This window comes from Paecilomyces variotii (genome assembly GCF_004022145.1).
Source record: "Paecilomyces variotii strain CBS 101075 chromosome Unknown C8Q69scaffold_4, whole genome shotgun sequence".
Classification (NCBI taxonomy): Eukaryota; Fungi; Ascomycota; class Eurotiomycetes; order Eurotiales; family Thermoascaceae; genus Paecilomyces; species Paecilomyces variotii.
The window spans coordinates 66,162-76,960 of record NW_021167143.1 but is presented as its reverse complement, the minus strand read 5'-3'; the positions used below and the strand labels follow the sequence as shown (position 1 = coordinate 76,960).

At 50.4% G+C, this 10,799-nt stretch overlaps 5 protein-coding genes across 5 annotated transcripts; 3 read left to right on the top strand and 2 right to left on the bottom strand.

Annotated features, from left to right (window-relative positions):
• The first annotated feature begins 1,113 nt into the window (after positions 1-1,113).
• Positions 1,114-1,525, top strand: C8Q69DRAFT_463083 (hypothetical protein). Its single transcript, XM_028630356.1, has one exon. It carries the CDS (start codon positions 1,177-1,179, stop codon positions 1,498-1,500), a length of 324 nt encoding a protein of 107 aa, XP_028485568.1. The 5' UTR covers positions 1,114-1,176; the 3' UTR covers positions 1,501-1,525.
• Positions 1,526-2,497: 972 nt separating this feature from the next.
• C8Q69DRAFT_222967 (hypothetical protein) lies at positions 2,498-4,776 on the bottom strand. Its single transcript, XM_028626314.1, has 4 exons — positions 4,726-4,776; positions 4,292-4,406; positions 4,162-4,231; positions 2,498-4,101 (listed from the first exon to the last, which is right to left on the bottom strand). Exons 2-4 carry the CDS (start codon positions 4,325-4,327, stop codon positions 2,966-2,968), a joined length of 1,242 nt encoding a protein of 413 aa, XP_028485567.1. The 5' UTR covers positions 4,328-4,406; positions 4,726-4,776; the 3' UTR covers positions 2,498-2,965.
• A 687-nt stretch (positions 4,777-5,463) lies between these two features.
• C8Q69DRAFT_223047 (cytidine deaminase-like protein) lies at positions 5,464-6,465 on the top strand. Its single transcript, XM_028626316.1, has 3 exons — positions 5,464-5,908; positions 5,975-6,240; positions 6,343-6,465. Exons 1-3 carry the CDS (start codon positions 5,750-5,752, stop codon positions 6,362-6,364), a joined length of 447 nt encoding a protein of 148 aa, XP_028485566.1. The 5' UTR covers positions 5,464-5,749; the 3' UTR covers positions 6,365-6,465.
• On the bottom strand, positions 6,348-7,938 carry C8Q69DRAFT_222963 (uroporphyrinogen decarboxylase). The gene is made up of 4 exons (XM_028626313.1): positions 7,734-7,938; positions 7,638-7,679; positions 6,619-7,542; positions 6,348-6,565 (listed from the first exon to the last, which is right to left on the bottom strand). Exons 1-4 carry the CDS (start codon positions 7,786-7,788, stop codon positions 6,489-6,491), a joined length of 1,098 nt encoding a protein of 365 aa, XP_028485565.1. The 5' UTR covers positions 7,789-7,938; the 3' UTR covers positions 6,348-6,488.
• Positions 7,939-8,920: 982 nt separating this feature from the next.
• On the top strand, positions 8,921-10,673 carry C8Q69DRAFT_463051 (hypothetical protein). The gene is made up of 2 exons (XM_028630355.1): positions 8,921-9,969; positions 10,028-10,673. Exons 1-2 carry the CDS (start codon positions 9,401-9,403, stop codon positions 10,503-10,505), a joined length of 1,047 nt encoding a protein of 348 aa, XP_028485564.1. The 5' UTR covers positions 8,921-9,400; the 3' UTR covers positions 10,506-10,673.
• The last annotated feature ends 126 nt before the right edge of the window (positions 10,674-10,799 follow it).

Here is a 10,799-nt window from a genome sequence, read left to right as displayed (position 1 = left end):
TGGTCATCGCCCCAGCAGTAAATTCTCCACGACCCTGAGAAGTTAGTTAGAACATGCAGGTCCATCGGGGCAAGCTTGGTGAGCGGGATGGGTCCAGCCAAGGCAATCCCAAGGACCTGGCCCATTGGATTGGAATTACTAGTTCTGCTCGCGTTGCTTTGATTGCACGAAGTTGTTTGCATCCTCTGCGCATTCTGGCCGTAATAATTAATTAATGATAATAATTGATTCTGTATCCCAGGGGCATCTCAGAGTATTCGTAACTCGAGCATCGGCCGACGCGATGATGAAGCTGGGTTCGCTTAGACTCCCGCTTCCGGCAAGGCGGTGTCGGCAGTCAGGATTTCAGCCAATGAGAAGCTGCCCAGACGAGGGCCGCATCATCGAGGACCACAACATCCGCTCCGCGCAGTCGATCAGTGGCAGCGGGACTCGGCCCAATCAGCAAGTCGTTAGAAGACGCCATATCAACCGGCGATGGTGACAATAATCTGGAAAGAACAAGACACGTTCTTTTTTCCTTGATCGTCTGTGAGAAAAAAAAAATATACCTCCCACCTTCGGCAGTTGTCCCCGTGCCGATGCTCAACTTGCTGTCATCGCTTTTCTCTTTTTCAAAGTGTAACGAATGCTTACACAAAAGCGTGTTCAAAACTCAAGCTAGCCACAGGGCATAACTAGGTATTATTACTCGATTCCTGTAAGGTAGAATCATCAATCAATAAATAATAATACTTCTTACGGCAAGAGGACGAACTGCAAGATGCCGCCGTTAGCACCAATTGCATCTGAACGTGGAGACGATCTTGCCGCTATCTTCTAGCGGCAGCCGCCATGCGTTTAAAAAGTGGTTGATACATACGAACACATCCATACTCCAGATAGTAGAGATCGCAGACGCACACTGTAGTTATGTGCTGCACATACCTACCAAAGCGTGGAACTGCCAAGAGCTTGCGAACCGCTCCCGCAAGGCTCTTAAGACACTACGGTACGCACTCCCGACGATCGAGTTAGTAGAGCAGAATGAGAGAACTCTCAGAACTTAGAAGAAGTTAGGTAACTGTTCAAATAAAAACTTCGGTGTCCCCAACTACCGATCTTTGTTTGCTTTTGCGGAGAAGGCCTCGATCTGTGCGACCGTTCCGAACACGCCATCGCCACCGGGATCACGTCATGAACGCGACAACCGACTGGCTTTTCCTCGAATGGCTTTCTTCGCTTTCTTCTTTTCTTTCTTGCTCAGACTCGTCGCGTGCTTGGCTCAATAATCCGGACGGGATCATCAATCCGGACGGGATCATCGGGTTTCGCACGTGTTTCTGGCATCTTCAAGACTATCTAAACAGGTTATCTATCTATCTATCTGACAATTTATGGTGGATAACTAACGGAATAACCTTAATATTGCGATACGCAAATCTGCCACGCGCAGCGCGCGATCATCACCATATGGTACTTACTCTAGGTAGAGTAGTAGGTCTATCTAGTAGTACATAGTACTATTAATATTATTATTATTAGCAGTCCGCCTCATCTCGTTCACACTTTCCAGTTAGGAGGCTTTAAGCGGTCCAGACCGCCACGGAAGTATATCGATCGGCTTTGAACGTTGATCTATCATTCCATTCCTCCGTACTTAGTTAGCGTATCGCTATTGTTTCAAGTAGATGAAACGCCCAGCCTTCCATTCGCAAAGCATAAATCGTCTGCAATAGTCAATTATTATTATTGAAGAAGTATAGTTAGTACTATGTACAGTACATACATAGACTTGCATCTGGAGATATCTTTGGCTCCGCTCGGACTTGTTAGGCCTCACATGGCTCGAGCGACTCAGATTTCAGGAGTAGTCACTCTATCCCTGAAGCAAAAGATCGATATCATCAGACGACCAAAAAAAAGATTGCAGAACACAGGGATGGGGTTCGATCTGATGCGCACTGGATCAGGTGACCATTCATGCATTTTTGGCATGATGATACATAGTAGCCATCATGGGATTGCTTGCTTGCTTGCTTGCCCCTGAACCCTTGGTCGGTAAGGATAATCTTTTTTTTATTATAATCTATCTGGGTGCTGATGGTGATGATGACTATTCTCTGCACTAACACTGATTACCATCTAGATACTTACATCTACCATGATCCTCTTATTAATAACTCGTAAAGGACACCTGATCGTCGCTAGCTGGCAAAATCGCCTGTGAACGATTCTGTGTCCGTTCGAAGAAGAATCCAGCTTTTCGCAATGGTAGCCTGGTGGGTGCTACAACCAAAATTGAATTCAGAGGAATAGCAAGATTAAGAGATGAAGCTACATCGATTCGGACGTATGTGGATATTTCAAGACACGAGCTGATCAAATGACTGCGTTCTAAACATTATAGGACGCGAAACGCCTCAAGGATAACTACATATAAAGGAGCACAGCGGGAATCATGCAAACCCTCGAAAAAGTCCCCGTCCCGACCGACAGCATTTATCATCAACACACGCAGTAGTAGCAAAGGAAAAGGACAAGCACGGATGGCAAAGGCAACCCTCGAAACCAAAAGTCGTTCCTCTTTCAAACATCGAGACCATGACTGCTATCCTGGGCTAGCCCAGCGCGGAGAACAGCCGTCTCGTCCATCAAGCCCCGAAAAACAATGAGATCTAGTTCACATCGTATCTCATCCATATCGTCCCATCGGCGACTCCAGATCCCTTCCCCCTATGCAACGCAAAGAAATGCCAGAACTCAGGGGAATCAAAAAGAGAAGAAGAGCGGCGAGAGGGAAGGAACAGGTGGATGAAGTGAGAATACGATTCCCCTCGCACAAGTCCCTAAATCCTCAAACAAACGCCTTCGAAGAGCCGAAAGAAATGCCATTGCTTGGTGATGTCCACCAGCGAACGGTATCAAAGAAAAGGAATCTCATATCACATCTCACCGCACCGCAGATTAGACCCCGAAAACGGATCTACTGCGAGGCACACTGCATGCGTTCAGCACCGGGCGGAACGCCATCCTCGTCGTCCTCGTCCATGCCTGCTGCGCCGTGAGCCCGTGCCTGAGCATACTCGCTCTGGTCAATGTCCTCCAGCTGGAAGTCTTCGACCATCGAATCCGCGGGTGGCTGCTGCTGGGGCAGACGAGGCGGCAGGACCTGCTCCAGGAGATGCAGATTCTGCAGCTGGTCACCCTGGGGGAACTTCACGTCGAACTGGATGTAAAGATTGCCGAAGTCGTGATGACGGTAAGAAGGCATACCCTGGCCCTTGATCATCTTGATGGCGCCAGGAGTGATGGGTTCACCAGGAGCGATAGCGACAGACAACCATCGGTCATCCAGGTGCTCAATGTTGATGGTGCCACCGGCCAAAGCGGTGAGAAGGTCGATCTCTGCGTGGTAGAAGAGATCGTCGTCCTTGCGCTGGAACCGTGGGTGCGGCTTCTGCTCGATCTCGAACACCACATCACCGGGCAGAGCACCGGGGATCTGGTCACCCTCGCCTCGGAACTCGATCTTGTGGCCGGGCTTGACTCCCTTGTCGACGTGGACGTGGAGAACTTTTCGCTCGACGATCGTCTTCTTGCCATTGCAGCGCTTGCAGCGGTCGCGCTCGCGGATAATCTCACCCTCACCATTGCAGTCAGGGCAGACGGTCTGGAAGCGTTGGATCATAGGTCCCATCTGGCGCATCATCGTCTTCATACCGGAACCACCACAGCCAGTACACTGCTTGACAGCACCCTCCTTGCCTCCACGTCCATCACATCCTGGGCAAATAACGGATTTCTGCAGCGCCAGTTTGGAGATCTTGCCCCGGTAGATGTCTTCCAGGCTGACCTTGTGCATGTGGTGGATGGTCCTAGCCTTCTTGGGACCCTGCTCACGCATGCCGCCGCCAAACATTCCGCCGAAGGCGCCTCCGCCGCCGAAGAACTGAGCAAAGAGATCTTCTGCGTTCATGCCGGCGCCACCAGCACCGCCCTCCAGACCCTCCTCTCCATATTGGTCATAGATCTGGCGCTTCTGGGGATCAGACAGGATCTCATATGCATGAGACAAGTCCTTGAACTTCTCTGCGGCCTCCGGGGTATTTCCGTTCTTATCTGGGCAAGGGTATTAGAAACAGCATTCCGGAAAGAAGGTGATGTCTGTCATCAACTTACCAGGATGATATTTCAACGCTCCCTTCTTGTAGGCCGTCTTGAGCTGAGATTCAGTGGCATCAGGGGAAACCTAAGCAGCATGTGTTAGCGTCGATGATCCTGTTCAGGTCGTACAGCGAGTATTGCTTACCCCCAAGACATCGTAAAACTTGGTATCTTTGACCATCTTGTCCCTCACCTATCCGTGTACTGGGAGGTTCTGGACGCGGATATAATACAGACGCAAGAAACTGAAATGTAACAAGCTGGAGCGCCGATATTTTGTGTCAACAATCCGTCGAGTGAAGAGGTTCAAATAGAATAACGCAACGGGTGGTCTGGAGGGAGAGGTGAATATGAGGAATGAGGAGAGAGGAGAGTTGTCGAGGTGCCTCTGAAGGGCCTGTATTTAGAAATCTGGAAGGATAGAAGGTTGGAGAAGGAGAAGGGGGGTTCCGGGTGGAGGGTCGAGGAAAAAGAGGTTGAAAGGGCCCCCGGATGTTATCTGAATGGACCAGCGGCGGGTGGGAGTGAGAGGGCTGGTTGGTAATGTAAAGTAATTAAAACTAACCGAACGCCAGGTACCGCGGACGTCCTTTCCGCCACAGAGCTGCGGCTGTCGATACGCCAAGCTTTCCCGTAATCTGGGTCGGAGATACGCAGCAATGATTATCCAGAGTAAAGCCGATGAAGGCGATCGACTGGATGACCTGTTCAACTTTTTGTCGCTCTTCGAGGAGAATAATAATGATGAGGAGGGTATCAGATGGTCGAGAGGACACGGGGGCGGACGATGCAGCTTTTACACGAAACCGCCTCTCAGCAGGATGTTTGTCCAAATGAAACCACAAGGCTGACAGCCGCCTTTCAACTTTTTCTCGTTTCTTCGATACTGTTGCGCACAAGTGGCCCGAGCGCGGACCCGTTCCGGATTCGATGCGATTCCATCTTATTCCATCGACTTCTCAGCTCTTCCAATTCTTCCATACACGGTCACACCGGCAGTGCTGACCCCCCCGGCTGTGCCCTGGTTTGAGATCGATCAGTTGTGCGGAGTTGCGACATCATGAGTCGTCGGAGATCGAGAAAGAATTATTTGCATCGATTCCATCGTCTTCCACCATCGCGGCCTTAATCAACTGAGAGAGAGAGAGAGAGAGAGAGAGAGAGAGAGAGAGAGAGAGAGAGAGAGAGAGAGAATATGGGGTAATTAGATAATCACTCGTGCTCCGTCCGATACCGGCGCTGTAACTGCCCGGTATCGTCGTTGCCAGGCTCCAACGGTCAAGTTGGTCAACCCCCCGTTACCGCCCGGATACCGTACCGGTACAGTACCGTATCGTGGCGCGTGCCCGAGTCAGCCATCATCGGTGGCTGCGAAAAGTCCTTATCGATAAGGGCGGAGCCCCAGATTGGCCCGATCCGGAAAAAAAGGTGAACGCCCCTCACTCGCTCGATCTGGTAGATCCAGGCCCCAGCGAGGGGCTCAACGGTCGTGGCCATCTGTACCAATTCGTCTGTTACCTATAGATAGCATTATTATTATTCTCTCCCCCTTGCCATCCCAATACTAAAGTTATATTCTTGCCTCACGTTGTACATACCAACCATGGAGAAGGATCCAGGCTTCATCGCGGCGGTGGAGGAGGCTAAGCAGGGAGCGTCCGAGGGCGGTGTTCCCATCGGTGCCTGTCTCGTCTCCAAGGATGGCAAGATTCTAGGCCGCGGGCACAACATGCGCGTGCAGAAGGGCAGCGCAACCCTGCATGTCAGTTAATCCCATTCGCCTCTCCTGGTTTTACAGCGTCCTCACGCCAGTCCGGTCACACTACAGGCAGAGATCTCGGCTCTCGAAAACTCCGGTCGCCTGCCCGCATCTGCCTACGAGGGCGCCACCATGTACACCACGCTCTCTCCCTGTGACATGTGCACCGGTGCCTGCGTGCTCTACAAGATCAAGCGGGTCGTCGTTGGTGAGAACAAGAGCTTCGTGGGAGGGGAGCAATACCTCCAGAACCGAGGCATTGAGGTCGTGGTTCTGGAAAATGAGGAGTGCAAGCAATTGATGGAGAAGTTCATGCGGGAGAAGCCCGAGATCTGGTATGTATTTGGTCCCTTGTGTTTTCTTTTTAATCTACCCATCTGCCTGAACTTTTTCTTCCCTGCGTATCGAGATCGCTGATCATCTCGTCTTCGTGGTAGGAATGAGGATATCGGTGTTTGAAATATGCATGACGGTATGATTTTTTTTTCTATCTTCGTCCGTAGGTCAGGCGACATGTGCAAGCATGCAATGTATGACCAGAGTCGTCCCAGCGTGTGAGTTTGTTGTGGAGGAGGCAGAGCGCTCATGGTGAAGCGGTTAGTCGGTGGATTTCCTGGAAGTAGAACCGCAGGTCTTCGGGGTTCACGAAGGGAGTAATGCCTAATGATAGTTAGCATTGAAAACATCGTGGACGGAGCGTAATGTGCGCGGACCGTGTCCCAAGTTGGCAATCCATCCTTTCTTCCCACCGCCGAAGCCCTTGACCATATTCTCTACCACTGCTGTTATAGCCTCCCTACCTCCGTATAGGACGCCAGGGTCGGCATTACCCTGCAGGGTCACCCGGCCCCTTGCGATCTGGTAAGCCTCGGCCGGGTCGTGTAGCCAGTCAAGACCGACGACATTATATCCCGACTCGCAAAGTTCGTCCAGTGCATACCACGCACCCTTCGCAAAGACAGTCATGGGGACTGGCTCCAGATCCAATTGCTTCAGCCTCTTCGGAAGATTCTCAGAGATGTGTCGTAGGTAGGGCAGCGCAAAAGACTTGAAGGATGCTGGAGACAATTCCCCCGCCCACGAGTCGAAGACCTGGACTAGCTGCGCTCCTGCGGCCACCTGCAGAGCCAGGTACTCGACACAGATGTCGGCAATCTTCTGCAACAAAGCCTTTGACTGCTCCGGGTACTTGAAGATCCACGTCTTAGACTGAATAAAGAGCTTCGTACCACCGCCCTCGACCATGTAGCAAAGCAATGTCCAAGGGGCACCGCAGAAGCCAATCAGCGGCACGCGGCCCTTCAGCTTGTGCCGCGTAAGCGTGATAGCGTCGTAAACATACTGCAACTCTGCCTTGACGTCGACCTGCTTCTTCATCACTTTCTCGTATTGCCCGTCGTCCGGCGACTTCAGCGGCTCGGGGAAGACCGGGCCCTTCTTATCGACCATCTCCACGGTCATACCCATCGCCTGCGGAATGACGAGGATATCGGAGAAGATAATTGCCGCGTCAATGAGCCCTGCATATCGTTCAATGGGCTGGAGAGTAAGCGTGGACGCGATCTCAGGTGTGCGGCAGCATTCGAAGAAATCCCGGTTTCCTTTCGCTTCGTGGTACTCGGGGAGGTATCGTCCAGCTGAAAATACGACGAAAAGACGAATCAGTCTAAATCCCACAGAAAAGCCATCATGGCTGTGGAAGCCACTTCATCAATCCATGGTTGGAGATCACCTTGTCGCATCACCCATATCGGCGGGCGTTCAACCTTCTCGCCTGCATATCAATGTTAAGCGAATGGCTTCCCAATTTGCAATTAGAGTCACATACCCCGCGCTGCCCTCAAGAGCAGGTCATTCTTTAGGGGTTCAAAATTGTCAGGCATTTTGGCGATATATGAAGAAGGTAAAATGGGAAAAGGGACCTTGGGAGATTCTAGCCGGCCTTTTGGGGGACCCCGCGGCTCTCGGCGTCGGCCAAGGCGGGTGCGCCGAGCCCAGACTGAACGGCTGTACAATTACACTGTTACTCAGGGTCCGACCTCTAACTAGTAAAGAATATCATCGTTCATCAAAGCAAGATCCGAAGCATCAATCTAGTAGAACGTATTCCAATATTCCCTCATTTTTCCAGCCATTGTTCAACGAGGCCTGTCACGACAATTGCATTCCCATTCACAATATCCACGTCTGGTTTTACAACGAACTCTTTCCATACCAAGGTTCTTGTGGTAAAAGGGAGGTTTGATAATGCAGCTGAGCACTCATGGACACTCATGGACCCCTATAATGTAGCTCATCTGTAATCCCGGCACAGAATTGTTTATAGCCAGAGTTGCTGAGACTTTCAGATACCTTTTCTCGTCTACTCGAATAACGATTCGTCTGTACGCAGAATTTTACCATCTCTTCCAAAATATACAACTCTGGATAGACTAATAAGCCGAACACTGCGATGTAATAGATCGTCTTGCTACACGACAGACTTAATGGCATGTACACAGGATGAACATAATAAAAAGGAGCGGGCTCATCCGATGTCTATGATGTCAAGGGACTCGACACTCCTGGTATAAACTGGCACCGGGTATTAGTATTCAAGGCTGGCATCAAAAACTGATTACGAAGTGTATAGTAATGATTTTTCATATTCCTCTGTCTATACTCAGTACTTGCACCAAGGACTGGCGTAAGTAGCCCAATCATGTATAGCGAGTGTCCTTGGGCTCTGCTGCTCATGGAGCTATCCAAATGAAACTTACATGGCTTCATCACCATCCATATGCACCGATTCGTCACGACAGCCTGTTTGTTGTTGCTACGGAGGCAGTATTAGTGACCTCTTTCCCTTTCATGGTGGAAAGTTGGGAAATTAATCGAGGAAACTGTACAATCCGCAGCTGCTAGGTGTACCACAGAGCGAACTATGCCGGCTGATACCACTCTCACGACATACCCCAGCCCCAAGAGCACAAAAGCCGGCCAGGGGAATTGGTCAAGATAACTACGGGTTTAAATCGCCACAGCCTGGGAATTGTCTACAGAACAGAACCGACGGGCGGGGTTAGTAGTTCCGAGAATGAATACTGGCCAGAAAGGGAAAGGAATTCCAGCACATTGTTGTTCTCTTCAAGCCTACTATAGAAGATGATAATAATGGTCCACCTGGATAATCAGAAGCCTGATTGATTGGAAATAGTAGGTAGTCATGGACGAGATCAACCGCACGGGAGCCGCAGTCGATGCTCACTTACCGTCCCGAGGTACGCAGGAGTATACCTACCTCAACGTGATCAACATACACTTAAGGAGTATAACTATCCACTCCACTTGGCCATCCACGATAATGAGAGGAATATATGGGTTAGAAAAAGTTTCGCGTGTCGCAAGATACCCATGAACGTGGTAGCGTCCTCAAGAGTCATTTGCGCCACTTACGCCCTCCAAGTATAAAAGGGAACGCGACTTCCTCCATCAATATCGACCAAGCCAGCAACCATGGACACTCCACGCAATCCAAAGGACTCGATGGAGATGACCTGGCACAAATGGCCGAGGGAAAAATGGGGTGTTTTCCACCGGGGCATCGAAAGGGTCAACACGTTCCCGATTGATTTCAATAAAGAGGTGCCCGTTCATTCAAAGGAGGAGAAGGTCCCTCATATGCCCGGGTGGTCGATTCATCGTTGGGTCATTCTGTACAGCTCGATTCCTCTCATCCTTCACCAGGCTTATACCTATCTTACTGGCCACTGCCTGGGGCCTATAGCCGCTTTCTGGCTCTACTTTGGCTTGTTTAATGTCATTTTCATAAGGCAGACGCACGTTACTCGACGACTTTCGCACCAATGCGGGTTCCTGGATGGGGACAAGCACGAACGTGATGGTATCCCGGATGTCGGCGTGGAAAAGGTTGCTCTGTCTCTTCTCAAGACGACTGGCTCCCGGATTGCGCTTGCAATCTGGTTGACCTACAAGCCCAACCAGCTGCCCCTGGATATGAGATGGAAATGGCTCTTCCTGGAGGTGGGTCTATATGGGATTGTGCTTGACTTCTGGTACTACTGGTATGCCAGAAGATGATATCTATTTCCTGCCACATTCAGGAGCTAATATTGTTGTTAGGTATCACCGCGCCATGCACGACGTCGACGGCCTTTGGAAATATCACCGCACCCACCATCTCACCAAGCACCCAAACATGCTGTTGGCTGCCTATGCGGACTATGAGCAGGAGTTATTCGACATGGTCGTCGTCCCTTTCTTGACATATACCACTCTCAAGCTTGTGGGGTTGCCCATGACTTACTACGAGTGGTGGATCTGCCATCAATATATTATTTTTACCGAAGTCATGGGACACAGTGGTCTCCGTGTCCATGTTTCCGCAACGTCCACGCTAAGCTGGCTGCTGGACTACCTTGGCTGGAATATCATTATTGAGGACCACGATCTTCACCACCGCAAAGGCTACAGGAAGAGCCACAACTACGGCAAGCAGACTCGCGTCTGGGACAGACTTTTCGGTACCTGCCATGACCGCATCGAAATGAAAGATGAGAACATCGACTACGGGAACACGGTGGCTATGCCTTTCTTTTAGAAATATGTCCTCGAAGAGACGCAAAACGATAGTCAGTTATTGTTATTATTGTTATGGCTATACTAGGCAGGAGCGGGAAAGCGGGAAAGTTCCCTACGAACTACCCTGTCTGTACGCCGAATATAGTGTATTCCTCTAACCATCATGTCAAAACAAAGTATAAGCGCTATACGCATCAAGTACTAGTAGATCGCCGAGTATAAGGTTGGTTATAGACCGCTTCACATGTCCCCGCTAAACCAAACGAAGCGGAGATCATAACTTACAGCCCTAATTCATTCCTACCAGGAAAGA